Genomic DNA, 14,572 nt, shown 5'->3' with positions numbered 1-14,572 from the left:
AATCCCTGTATCACATCACACATGTGCATTGACACGTCATGCACAAACTAGGTCATGTGCACATGGCGTGCCTGAGAGTACTCGTACAGGTACACGATCAATGTTGTTTCGTTTGGACGTTCTCAGTAGTGTATTGCCTGTTTCTGAGGAGCGGATTCCTCAGCGGGTGTACATTTGGAGGGGTTGGCATGGATTATGTGTCCTTACCACGATACCCCGCGTTGCACCGCTGGAACAACTGTCGGAAACGATGCACCAAAAACAAGCTAAGCGCTCTAAGGGCAGCACGTTGCGGGAACGGCTAGAAGATGAATGCATGCAAAGTGGAAATCTGTTAATGTATAGCATCGCTGCAATTTGAAAATAAGGTTTTAGGAATGCTCTTACATTTCATTTGTGGATGTTATTTCTCGTGGCTGTTACTCATCTGCTCAGCAACAGATCACTAAAATTACGCATGTCACCTCAAAGAGTTCTCGCAATGTCACGTGCTATGCCCTCAACTGGGTTTTTCTTATTGTGGTGGATATAACCAACAAATGGCACATTCTTCTTGATATCAGTGTTTTTAGCATGTTAATAACCATAGCCAGGACGGCCAGTATTTAACCAGAACCTGAGTAAGAGTGTTCGGTGAGTGATGCTAGAGAACCAATGTCTGCCAGGAGTGATGTAAGCGCAGGAACATTCCTTACTTAATAAGGAACTCGAGGCTGTAGAAATATTCGGAGCCCGGCACTATGGAATCCCTCGCATTCTTACCGTAGTCTGTGGACATACTGCAAAAATTATTCATTACGCATTACTATCAGTTATCACCCGAAAATTACTTCCTCCGGATATTGCCATACAGGCATTGTAGTAGATGCTTCTTAACACTTTTTTACCAGTTTCCACCGTAAGTGGCAGCCTAATGCATTACGAACTCAAACTTGTGATTGGTATGCGACCATGTCTGGACTGCTACTCCAGATTGCCGGAATCGAAACAAACGAGATTTACCAATCTTTCTTTTTTTTTCTTGGTTTGTGCAAACACTATTAAATGGAAAAAAAGTAATGAATTTTATTGCAGTGTTAATTTAAATTGACGACATAAAGTTTCGCTTGTGTGGCAAATAACTGATTTAGACTGGAAGTTTGAACAGAAGGCAAGAACGAGAAGATGAAAGCTTGTGGTTAAAAATTCGTAAACACAGTGTGGGTGTTGCAGTCATCTTTTCAACAAGAAGCCTGGAAAACGACAAGTCCACTTGTCGTAACTTCGGCTACATCACACACACCATGTTTACGAATGTCTCATGGTCAGGACTGAAAACTTAATAATGCATCCTTTTGTTTTGACATATTTGTGTATGGAGAGCAAAATACTTATGCAGATAAGACGCGACAACGTTCAGTAGTGGTTGTCGCGTATTCAAGACCCGAGCCCTACACCAAGAACGTCCATGTTTATTTCTACCGCTCGTGCCCTCCCATCCTTCTTTGTCCTCAGTTTTCCTGCTTGTTGTCGCGTGGCCGCAGTTATCTGCAACATACTCCCAAGGGGCCAAGACAATCACGAGGTAGTCTCGCTAGTCCAGATCACTTGTCTGGCTGACTTGCCTCCAGATTATATGCTAACTGAACCAGTCACTTTCCTTGCCTTTTCAGAAGCTAGTCACTCTAAAGCATGCGCCCAATATCATTCTCTGCTGGGTGCGCTGACCGCCCCATTCAGCTATTGTAGCACTGAACATGCGCTACCGTCAACACAGGAACACACTTCGCAGCTCCCAACAACAAGGCCTTCGGCGTTCAAGCTGTAGCACTAATGACCGTCTCAATGCATTTCCTCTCAAGCGGGTGATCCGGTATGACCGGTCTTCCCACCAAAGATCTCCCCCGAACTTACGCTAGACGACTGGTTGGCTCTGGGACACGAGCAGCTACTGCACAACATCAGCATTGAGCTTTGAACCCTTCTGCAGGGCATTGTTGTGACAGGCATGACCTAGCGTGTGCATTGAGGTGTCAGACACAGCACAAAGCCTTGGCGTGACAGCATTTTCATGAATGACTGCATGATGAGGCGCATACTAGCCATCATCTTTTGGCTGTCGTATTTCCAAACGCCTTTTCTGTTTTTTGCTAAATGCCTCTCTGATTGCCTTGCCACGGTGTTTATACAGTTCAGAAAGTTTCTTTAACCAGTTCAATTGCACATGTGGATAGCCTTCTCCCAATCTTCGATGCTCACTGCCTGAATGTCTACCCAAAACTGGTGGTTTTAGCGGAACCTTATAGCAGCCATCCAACTTTATGATGCCCTGTTCAGATGCCTCAAGTTCTGGTGGAGCCTTGTTTCTTTTCTCAGCAGGTGCCTTGGTCCCCATGACGCCGAGACGCCTTATTGCAGAAAGATCACCGTTAGGGACAAACTTCGTGGTGTAGTACAGGAATAGAGCGCTCATGTATGCTGAACTTCTCTCGCGTTCTATGGTGCGCTGAACAGTCCAGCCAACCTTGGTTTTCATGGCCGTGAGATCAGTGGACAAGCGATCTATTCTTCCAGTCACTACCTTGCATTAGACGTCGGAACCAAGTAAAATGCTTACTTCCTGTGGGTTCCAGGTGTCGGGATGAAATTTGTCTGCAGCATGACAAGTTCATGTCCCACAAAAGCTGCGAAATTTCAGTACTGAGCGGCGGACTTGCTACTGCACACACTTTGGGTACTTCCAAAGCCTCCACGGTTATCGCCATGTCCCTACGTTTGCCTTATAGAGTCAACGCTACCCGTCAACTGCGTGTTACTTCGCGGGGCTTCGAGTGGCCGAACGTAACCAAAGAAAGTTCTTTGTTTCCGATAACCGGGCACCTTAGTTCCTTTGAAACATCCGCTGGGATGAATGCGCGCTGGCTGCTGCTGCCAAGAAGAATGCGCACGAGACGCTTTTGGGACCCGTACTCTATCCAGACTCGTCCTGTTTGAAGAAGAACGGCGTTGATTCCGCTCAGGGCGCTTGGGGCCGATGCCACTGAAGGCGTGTTAGTGCCTCGCGCGGCGATGTGCAGTTTGTCCTGGTTCACTGTCGACGCGCTTATCCTGGTTGGGGCTGCCAGTGTGAACAATTCACAGAGGATAGTGAGGTGTCGTCGGTTGCATTTACCGTTGATGCTGGTGCAGGCGGCAAAAACGCGCCATGTGGTTTTGCAAGCTGCAACGTAGCAGCAGCGAGCAGTGCGGAACTGAGCTCGTTTTTTCTCAGCCGAGAGTTGAACGTTGCAGTTCGTGATGGTGTGCTGACAACTGCTGCATAAAGGGCACATCTTTCCGTAAATGTAACTGATTCGGCAGCAAGTGCGGACAGCGTAGACAAATGTCCCATCGGTGCCAACAAATGTTTGACCTCTTCAGGCTGCGACTTCGAGAAACCAGACGCTGTTTGTTCTGGCCTGCTTTTGTCGCGAACCTTAATCTGAATGTGCAGAAAACTGAGCAATTCGGCAGTCTGGCGAGCTCTCCGTTCAAGTGTTGCGATGTCGGACGTTTCCAGCGGCGCTTCCTGCGCCTTCTGGCAGTAAAGAATCGCAAAATCATCTGGCAGACACTTCATCAGGACGTGATGAGAACCACGTCGTACTGCTCCGGAGAGACGCCCAAACCGGTCAACATGAAAGACTCGAAAGTTGACCTTGTCGTAGAGCAGGCGAAGTTTCTCCACGTCTGCCGACGACTTGACTGGCGCTAAGGCGAGCAGGTGGTCTACGTGCTTGTTGACAAGCTACTCGTATCGACCAAATCGCTCCGTCTAGGTCTTGATCGCGATGTTGTAATGGTCCTCGGTTAGTCGGATGCCTTCGATTGCTCTCTTTGCTGCACCACTCAAATAGGACTGAAGGTACTTGAACTTTTCTATCTGTAAAAGGTTTTCATCCAGATGAATCGTGGCACTGAAATGGTTCCAGAAGGACTCCTAATCGCGGAGTGCGCCGGAAAACATCGGGATCTGTAGTTTCGGCAGGGCCACCGTGTGATAATGCGGCATCGTTTTTAGGCTTAGAATCTCATCGGCTAATCGAGAAGAGTCACTGACCTGACTCTGGACTACGGTGCTGGCACCACCGGCATCGGCATTAGGTGATGTAGCTACCGACCTTGCAGCACTTGTTACTGACGCCTTGTTTGCGGCCTCTCGGAGAAAGAAACGCGCTCAGGGCACGGTGCAAGAGACCCTTCGGTCGTATTCTTCCACGACTTCGAGCTCTTCCTCATAGTCGTCGTCGTCAGTTGCATCGAAGATTTCTTTGTTTAAGGTGACAAGTTCGGCATTCCTTTGAGGGAGGTAGGCAACGTGGGAGTCGACCTGACTGGCATCGGAAACGGAAGCCTGCACATCGTCGGTCAGCAGCGTGATAGTTCGTGTGACGCTGGCCCAGACGACGCCACGGTTCTTACGCAGCCGCTGTGGCGACGCCATCGGAAGTAGAAGTCTTGAAAGGGCGTGACCGGGGGGGGGGGGGGTTTCGGCACCAGAAGGATGTCGCGTATTCAAGACCCAAGCCCTAGACCTAAAGCGTGCCTTTATTCCAACCGCTCATGCCTAACTATTCTTCTTTCTCCTCGGTTCTCCTGCTTGTTGTTGCGCGGCCGCAATCATCCGTGACAGTGGTAGTTTGGTTTGATACTGCAAGATGTAACTAATATTAATGGTTCGTAAATGACTTTGTCTCCCCTGCTTATCATTTTGCTCTCATTGAAACTGTAGAGAGACGTTAGTGAAAATTGTAACTGTGGCAATAATGTATTGTCACGTGCTACGAAAGGTCTTCAACTTGGAAGAATTGAGCCGGCGGGGAAATGCACCGAAAACTGGCAAGATGGCTGCTTCAACAAATAACAACTAGCCAGAGCACGCGCCCCAGAACATCGTCGTCCATTCTCGCAGGCATCCATGGCTTGCGCTCGTCGTAACTAGCGGCCAAGTGGCATTACTCCCCCTCTAAAAAAAAGGCATCGCTCTGATGCTCGTGAAGTTCAAAGGCAAAGTCGGGGTGACCCAAGAGAAATTACGCGCATACACAGAAACGGCGATAAGGTTCATGCGCAGTCACACTATCGCGTGAAGTACAGCTTTAGTCACACTACGTGCACAATCTCAGAGGGGTGCCTTCGCCGCCGTGGCAAGAAGGCGCCGTCAGTGACCAACTCTTAGTTCACATCGCTCACGCGTCGCAACACTTTGTATGGTTCGAAGTAGCGAATGAGCAGTTTTTCAGACAATCCCTTGCGTCGGACTGGAGTCCACACCCAAACTTGATCGCCTGGATGGTATTCAACTTGTCGATGGCAAGCGTTGTAGCGGCATGCGTCTGTACTCTGCTGGTGCGTAACGTGTAGGCGTGCTAACTGGTGTGCTTCTTCGGCGTACTGGGTAAGCTGGACAGCATCAGGAGTAATCAAAGCGTCGGAATCGTGTGGAAGCATCACATCCAGCATGGTCTGGACCTCACGTCCGTAGACAAGACAGAAAGGGGTGAATTGCGTAGTTTCCTGGACGGCAGTATTGTACGCGAGTATAACGTACGGTAGCACCTGGTCACAGGTCTTATGCTGGGCATCTATGTACATAGATAACATGTCAGTGATGGTCTTGTTTAGTCGCTCTGTCAAGCCATTGCTCTGCGGATGATATGCCGTGGTCTTGCGATGGCTCGTGTAGCTGAGCTTTTATACGTCATGAATGAGGTGGGCCATGAATGCTGTTACTCTGCCTGTGATTACGCACGACGGTGCACCGTGTCGAAGAACGATCTGGTCTATAAAGAATTGGGCGACGTCAGAAGCCGTAGCACGTTGTAGTGCCTTTGTTTTGGCGGACTTCGTCAAATAGTCAGCGGCCATTACGATCCTTTTGTTGCCGACACATGATAGCAGAAAGGGCCCCAGTAAGTCCATTCCTATTTGATCAAATGGCGCTCTGGGTAGTTCTATTGGTTGAAGGAGCCCCGCGAGCTTCAGTTGCAGGGATTTGCGGCAGTGACATTTCCGGCAGCTTTTCACGAATCACTTAGCGGATGCAGAAAGCTTAGGCCAATAGTATGCTTGTCGAACTCGAGCGAGATTCCGAGACGAGAGTTCGAGAGGAACCTCAGTGACCAAATGTGGGCTCATTGTGGCAGGCAAGAAGAATGTCGTCACGCATTGCAGTTGACACAACTAGAAGACAGGTTCTCTCATTGCCGTTGGAGTTTTTCTTATACCGGACCTCATTTCGCAGACATAACGAGGACATACTTTGAGATATACATCAAGGTATAGAAGAGTTGCGTCCTTCAAGGTTTTTGATAACTGCGCGAGTTTCATCGTCCGGGCGCTGTCGTATAATCAGATCTGTTGTAGTAAGGGCCCCAAGGAAACTACCGTCATTCTCGGTGTCGTTGCCACAAACTTCGACAGATGCACGGAATAATGAATCAGCATCTTTGTGCTTGCGGCCCGATTTGTAAGCGATCGTGAAATCGTATTCCTGCGGACGAAGACTCCATAGCACCAGTTGCCCACACGGGTCCCGTAGGTTGGCTAACCAGCTCAACGAATGATGGTCGGTCACTATCTTCAAGTGGCGTCCGTAAAGGTAAGGCCTAAATTTCATCGTGGCCCATACAACAGCGAGGCACTCTTTCTCTGACGTGGAGTAGTTGACCTCGGCACGAGAAAGAGTGCGGCTAGCGTACTCTGTCACTCGCTCTGCACCCTCTTGTTGTTGTACGAGGACAGCACCAAGACCCACGTTGCTGGCGTCAGTATGAATTTCAGTATCAGCGTCATGGTCAAAGTGAGCGAGGAGTGGTGGTGTCTGCAAACGCTCCCGTAGTTCAGAGAAAGCTGCGTCCTGTTCATCCTCCGAGACCAATGGAACATATTCACGAATGAGTCAAGTGAGCGGTTCAGCAATCATAGAAAAATTGGCTATAAAGCGGCGATAGTACGCGCAGAACCCTAGCAAGCGATGTACTGCCTTCTTATCACGTGGAACAGGAAACGAGGCCACCGCGGTACTTTTGTCTGGGTCTGGTCGAATACCAACCGCACTGACAACATGGCCGAGAAACCTTATTTCCTTGTAACCGAAGTGGCATTTTTTTGGCTTCAGTGTCGGGTTAGCAGAGCGTAGCGCTACCAGCACATTCGGCAGACGCTTCAGGTGCTCCTCAAAGGTGGCAGAAAACACGACAACATCATCCAGATAAACTAGGCACGTGTGCCACTTTAGACCGGTAAGAACATGGTCCATCATACTCTGGAATGTTGCAGGTGCAGAACAGAGGCCGAAAGGAAGCACTTCGAATTCATATAGGCCATCCGGTGTAACAAAGGCGGTTTTTTCACGATCTCGTTCATCAACTTCGATCCGCCAGTAGCCACTTTTCAAGTCTATCGATGAAAAATACTTGGCCCGCCACAGTCTGTTGAGGGAATCGTCGATGCGGGGCAGCGGATAGATGTCTTTTTTAGTCAGGCGCTTGAGTTTTCTGTAGTCCACACAGAAGCGCAGTGATCCATCTTTTTTCTTCACGAGCACGACTGGAGATGACCAGGCACTCTTCAAAGGTTGGATAACGCCATCTTGCAACATCTCTTCGACTTCAGCATTTATCACGTCACGTTCCTTTGTCGAAACGCGGTAAGGGTGTTGTTTTATGGGCGAGGTGGCGGTATACGTAATTATTCTGTGTTTGGCGATCGGTGTCTGAGAAACCTTTGAGGTGGGCGCGAAGCACTTTTAATTGATATAGCAGTTCACGTAGCTCGGTATGCTGTTGTTCCGAGAGGGTCGAGTTGACATCATTTTTTGCAAGTAGTGAAGTCACGTCGCTTCGTGTCGGTCGAAGCCCGTTGTCGGCTGATGTAGATGCGAAGCATTCAGAAACGTCTGCGGTGGGGTAGGCGAAAGCGATGGCGGTGTTACGAAACAGGTGCTGGTACTCGTTACTGAAATTAGTCACAAGTAGGGCAGAGTGTCCATCATGAAGCATGATGTGGCTATGTGCAGCGCGAACAAAAGCGTCAAGTTTCCTTTGGCGACAACCTCACCATCCGGTAACTTGTCAGACACTACATCAACTAGGACGCTTGAAGGCAGAGGCAATAGGATGCTGTCGGCAGAAACGCGAAGCATGCTGTCACGGATGTCGTCATATTTATCGGAGGAATCAGCTGTCGAAAACGTCACGGTGCGCTCTTGAAGATCGATAATAGCACTGTGCTCCTACAAAAAGTCGACTCCCAGGAATAGGTCTCGGGAACAGTCACGAAGTACGAGGCAGCTGGCGAGAAACATACGTCCCCGAATGCTCACACTGATAGTGCACATGCCGATTGGGGTGACTACGCACCCGCCGGCAGTACGAATTTGTGCTTCGTACCAAGGCGTAACAACTTTCTTTGTGTGCGCTGCTAGTTTCCCGCTTATGATCGAGTAGTCTGCACCTGGGTCTAATAATGCACTAACGTTGTGGTGACTGTCGACTACCACATGTATATTCTAAGAAAATCTGCTACTGGCTTTCGTCGCTGTCGTCGGGGAATCGCTCCGTGTCTGTGCTTGCGTCGGTGGAAGGCCTTGCTTGCGTCGAGTGTCAGTGGCCTCGCTCCCGTAGGCCGCTGTAGTTAATTTTCCCGCCTAGGGCTTGGCGAGCGCACCGGTACCGCCCCTTGGAAGCTCCGAAAATTTGAAGATCGCCTTGGGGATGGGGACCGCGATTGCCGCCGCAGTGGCATGCGCTGATATGAGAGGTAATCTTCAATAGCTCTCGGTCTTTCGCCGAATCTCGGCCGTGGTGCGTCGACAGCAAAGCCCTGCAGTTCGAGGCGACGATAGCGACATTCCCGGTACACATGTACAGCTTCACTACAGTGATAACGCAGTGGTCATCTGTCCGGTGTGCGCAATACGTCGGATTTTCCGGGAAGCGGCTGTCGATTTTTAAGTGCTGAATTGGCTGCAGCGAAGGAAGTGCATCCTGAGGCATAGGATTAACGAAGCGCTGTGAAGCAGGAGTATATTGGCTGACAGCTTCTGCATATGATGCACGATGTGGCTCCGTCGGGACAGGGGGGACATAGTTGGAAGGCGGCACTTGGAGAGCCTGTCGTACTTCGTTTCTGACAAGGCTGCAAATAGACCCTGTGGTAGGTTAGGACTCGCACTGAATCTTTTGTAGTTCATCACGCACCACTGATCGAATGAGGTCACCGAAAGAGTCGATGTTGATGTTGCTTGCCGCACCTCCGATCTGACCTATTGACGAAGCGGCACTCACTTGCCGGTCGTACACAGTAGAGCGCTGCTGCAGCACTTTCTCCATGGTTGTAGCTTCGGTCCGAAATTCCGCCACGGTCTTTGGGGGACAGCGAACGAGGCCAGCGAAAAGCTGCTTCTTCACTCCTCGCATTAAATGACGGACCCTCTTTTCTTCTGCCATGTCGGGGTCGGCTCGACGAAAGAGGCTCGTCTTGTCCTTGAAGTACATCGTGACACTTTTATTCGGCTTTTGGAGGCGTGACTGAATCGCTCGCTCGGCTCGTTCACGGCGATCGGGATCGGCCCAACTTGCCAGCAAGTATCGACGAAAGACGCTTCACGAGGGAAAAGGTTCATGATTTTTGTACCAAGTACGAGCGCCGTCCTCCGAGCTGAAATACACCTTCCTCACTTTGTCGAAGTCGGTCCAACCATTGTAATCCGAGACCCGTTCGAACTGAGCCAGCCAGTCTTCGACATCCTCCAAGACAGAACCGTGGAACACCCTCGGCACATGTGGCTTTCACAGCGTATGAGGCATGGCTGAAGCGCTTTCCTGTGCGTTGGAGGCTGCAGCGCCTTCCATAGCGTTCGAGGGTGTGACAAACGTCATCTCGGGAAAAGGTCCACGCTCAGGTGGTAGTCCTCGGAGTCTTCGGCTTGAGCAGCGAACACGTGTTGTCACTGCAGGTACAGGGTTACCTGGAGGCGTTTGGAACATCGGCTGGGGGTTACTTAGCAGCTACACCAGTGTTGAAGTGCTACAAAAGGTCTTCAACTTGAAAGAACTGAGCCGGCAGGGAGATGCACCGAAAACTGGCAAGATGGCTGCTTCAATAAAAAACAACGAGCCAGAGCAGGCGCTGCCCCAGGACATCGTCTTCGATTCTCGTGGGCAGCCATGGCTTGCGCTCACCGTAACTAGCAGCCAAGTGGCAATATAAACAGTTGCTGCGGTAGTGCATAAATGTGTGTTATTTGTTTTTAATTTTACACATTGCATCACATAAATATAATTCACTCATATTTTTTTATTATGCTTGATGTGTTGTGATAGGAAGTGGTAATTTCTGTGCAGTGTTTTGTAAATACTCCTCCGCAAACAGAACTTCAGTAAGCAGTTTAATGGGCTAGTTTTGATTTGTTCACATTCAGACAGATTCGACGTTTGCAATATACTTAGCAATGGTATGAGAACTAAATTGTATTCTAGTTTTTGGCGCACTGTGTTCGCATGTGTTGACCATAGAATTTATCCGCAGCCAGATGGGAATTATTGTAATACATGATGTGATGGTGCCCTATTGGCACAATAGTAGCCTTAGTGAGATGAGGTGGACATCAATGTATTTTGCATGCACAGCTGCCCATGTGTATTGCCTGCTGCTGTAGTGCAGTTCCATGTAGTGTGTCACACGTAATTTGCATTGCTTTGTGGGCTCTCAATGTCTTTTCAGGCTCCTTGTCGTGTGTCTCCTTGGAACGGTCTTCTTCACTGGCATCTGTACGAAGCCGACTTCATTCCTGCCAGCAGTGCACTTATGTGACCGTGGACAAATCATTTATGAACAGACACCTTCTGAAACACATGGGCGAGCCCCCCTTCCAGTGCCGCTTTTGTCCAGCTGCATTCATGTACAAGTCCAAGCTTGGGGCTCACTTGTGCACCCACACAGGGGATCGGCCCTTCCCCTGCGTCCTCTGCAGTGCATCTTTTTCGATAAAAAACCACCTCAATGAGCACATGCGCATTCACACAGGAGAGAGGCCATTTTCCTGTGTCAGCTGCAGTGCATCTTTTGTGACGAAATGCACCCTCGTTAGACATATCCGTACGCACACAGGAGAACGGCCCTTCTCTTGTGCCCTCTGCAATGCTTCTTTTTTGCTGAAAGGCCACCTCACTGACCACATCCGCTCTCACCCAGGTGAGCGTCCATTTTCCTGTGTTCATTGCAATGCTTCTTTTGTACATAAAAGCACCCTCAGGAGACACATCCGCACGCACACAGGAGAGCGTCCATTTTCCTGTGTCCACTGCAATGCTTCTTTTGTACTGAAAAACTCCCTCATGAGGCACATCCGCAAGCACACTGGAGAGCGTCCATTTTCCTGTATCCACTGCAATGCTTCTTTTATGTACAGAACTTCCCTTTCGAAGCACATCCTCAAGCACACTGGAGAGCGTCCATTTTCCTGTGTCCACTGCAATGCGTCCTTTCTGCAGAAAAGCCATCTTGTAAGACACATGCGAAAGCACACAGGAGAGCGTCCATTTTCCTGTGTCCACTGCAATGCATCTTTTGCAGAAAAAAAGGACCTCACAAGACACATCCTCAAGCACACTGGAGAGCGACCATTTTCCTGTGTCCACTGCAATGCGTCCTTTCTGCAGAAAAGCCATCTTGTAAGACACATTCGAAAGCACACAGGAGAGCGTCCATTTTCCTGTGTCCACTGCAATGCACCTTTTGCAGAAAAAAGGGACCTCACAAGACACATGCGAAAGCACACAGGAGAGCGTCCATTTTCCTGTATCCACTGCAATGCTTCATTTGTACACAAAACTTCCCTTATGAGACACATGCGAAAGCACACAGGAGAGCGTCCATTTTCCTGTGTCCACTGCAATGCGTCCTTTCTGCAGAAAAGCAATCTTGTAAGACACGTGCGAAAGCACGCAGGAGAGCGTCCATTTTCCTGTGTCCACTGCAATGCATCTTTTGCAGAAAAAAAGAACCTTACAATACACGTGCGAAAGCACACAGGAGAGCGTCCATTTTCCTGTGTCCACTGCAATGCTTCATTTGTACACAAAACTTCCCTTATGAGACACATGCGAAAGCACACAGGAGAGCGTTCATTTTCCTGTGTCCACTGCAATGCGTCCTTTCTGCAGAAAAGCAATCTTGTAAGACACGTGCGAAAGCACACAGGAGAGCGTCCATTTTCCTGTGTCCACTGCAATGCATCTTTTGCAGAAAAAAAGAACCTCACAGTACACATGCGAAAGCACACAGGAGAGCGTCCATTTTCCTGTGTCCATTGCAATGCATCTTTTATCGACAAAAAGAACCTTACGAGACACATGCGAAAGCACACGTGAGAGCATCCATTTTCTTGTATTCTTTGTGTAGAAAGCCTCTTCGAAAGACATCTGCATGCATATTTGATAGTGGCCCTGTTCCTGTTTCTACTGTAATGAATACTTTTTGGAAGAGATCCTCATGAGACACATCTCCCTGTACAGAGGAGTGAATCCATTTCCCTGTGTTCACTGCAATGCATCATGTTTATTGAAATGCGAACTCATTAGGGACATGTATACTCATGGAGGAAAGGGTCCCTCGTGTGTCCACAGCAATGTATTCTTTTCAATAAAATTCCACCTCATTGGGCACACGCGCACCAATGAAGCAGAGGGGCCCTTTTCCTATATTCACTGCTACTCGCCCCTTTTCCATAGAAGGTCACCTGATCGAACACATGCATACACTCACCATAGGTCAACGAACCCGCTTGAGAGAACTCACAGACTCAGATCAAGCAGCGAGTCTCAGTGAATCTGCGTGAGTAATATTTGCGTGAGTTTGACTCCGAGTGAGTCTGGTTGAAAAAAATTTTGTCGAGGATAGTCAGAATGACTTTAGCTCAGGATAATGTTAGGTACTTGGAGTGTGAGCGAGTCCGAAGAGCAAGATGTATTTCTGCAGTGACACTGATGGAGTTCCACTTCTCTTTTCTGACCTATGGTCATATATACTCATTTTCAATACTAATCTCAGCCTTATCAAGATTCACGTTTATGCTGACCTCTACTTACTTGCATACGAAAACAGTTTCATTCATACACAATTTCAATATTTATTGATTAGAGGCACGAATTACGTAAGGGAAGGCTCTGACCCCCCCCCCCCCAACTCTTCCAAGGCAGTTTTTGATTTTTGATAAGTATATCTTGGATTGTTATCTCTTTCAAGAAAAAAGACCTTACTGGTGTATGAGCACTCATAACACTTATTTGAAGACACTATACCAAAAGCACAAAAAAGATAGCCTATTATGTGAGATATTGGTGTTATAGAGCATTGACATCGTGGTGAAAAAACATTATTCTACACTCTTGGTCAAATCCTGGCAAGAATACACGCCAGCTGGCAGGAAATTTGGTCAAATTTTGGTTGCTCCTAGTCAGTTCGTTACACGGCTCCCTAGCAGTGTCCTACAGGAAGCGGCCCTATTCCTAATGGCCTTCAGAATATGCGGGATTCTAGGTCAAATTTTCTGGGGCTAAGTACGGCCTGTGGTTACAGGTGACACTTCAATAAGCGGCCTGGCCCTGACGCGAAAAAAAGTTTGTTTTAGATTTTTTGTGCATTTTTTTGCTGATATCGCGGCGAATCTTATGGCTACAGGTAATTGGACAGTATCACGTCAATCTACACCTGCGAAATTAACATGCAAAGCACCCGCAGCTCCGAAATCGAACTTGGGACCACATGCACACGAACCAGATATCTTACGTATCAGGTAGCCTACATGACCATCATGTAGGCTCCCCATTACCTATTGCACCACAGCGCCACCATATGAAGGTGAGGTTTTATTTTATTTTTTTTTTGGAGGGGGGGTTTACCAAGTAGTTTGCGAATCGTCAGGAAAATCTGTAACTTTTTTTTTTCAAATGCAATTTTTTGCGTGTGTATTTGGTCAGGGAATAGTTTGTACGGATTTATGAATGTGAGACAGCCACGGTGAGCGCTTTCGGCTCGGACTTTGGTTTGTGGTGCGCCGTTTAGCAAGAACAATTAACTTGTGTTTGTGCGTCGTTTCAGTGCTTACCCATAAAGCGCGGGTGTTTCACTCACCGAGAATTCGCAGACACCTGCATGTTGAGGCTATCTTGAGGTCTCGAAACCTGCGTATGTTTCTCGCACAATTGTTCGCTGTGGGCGATTTCGCCTATTTCTGTTGCGAGGTACACGTGTGTGAGTGTGACATCAGCCTGTTTGAAGACAATCCGCTTTCGCACGTTAACTTTACATGGGTATTTTTGTGGGCCTACTCTAGCATTTGCGTTTCATGTACTCTAACTGCCGCAAGCTGCATGCTAGGCTAGCAGCGCTTCTTTTAGCATTTTGAGGATTGTTTATTTCTGCAATTAGCATTTATGCCCACTATCTCACGATATACTGTAGCTTTCACTCGTTTTCAGTCTTTAATTAGCTTGTTTATAGGCAGTAGTTACTCTTACCTTTTTGCAGCATAAACCGCTGTACGAGT

The 14,572-nt window shown here is 48.4% G+C and overlaps 1 protein-coding gene across 1 annotated transcript in view; it reads left to right on the top strand.

Annotated features, from left to right (window-relative positions):
- Positions 1 to 12,705, top strand: part of LOC142802712 (uncharacterized) — a 35,871-nt gene extending 23,166 nt beyond the window's left edge. The window contains exon 4 of the mRNA XM_075887708.1: positions 10,747 to 12,705. Coding sequence (XP_075743823.1) covers positions 10,747 to 12,395 — 1,649 coding nt within the window. The 3' untranslated portion in view covers positions 12,396 to 12,705. The remainder of the gene's footprint in view (positions 1 to 10,746) is intronic.
- The last annotated feature ends 1,867 nt before the right edge of the window (positions 12,706 to 14,572 follow it).

This window comes from Rhipicephalus microplus, chromosome 3 (genome assembly GCF_043290135.1).
Source record: "Rhipicephalus microplus isolate Deutch F79 chromosome 3, USDA_Rmic, whole genome shotgun sequence".
Classification (NCBI taxonomy): domain Eukaryota; kingdom Metazoa; phylum Arthropoda; class Arachnida; order Ixodida; family Ixodidae; genus Rhipicephalus; species Rhipicephalus microplus.
The sequence above is the reverse complement of the archived record's forward strand: the minus strand, read 5'-3'. Positions and strand labels throughout refer to the sequence as shown.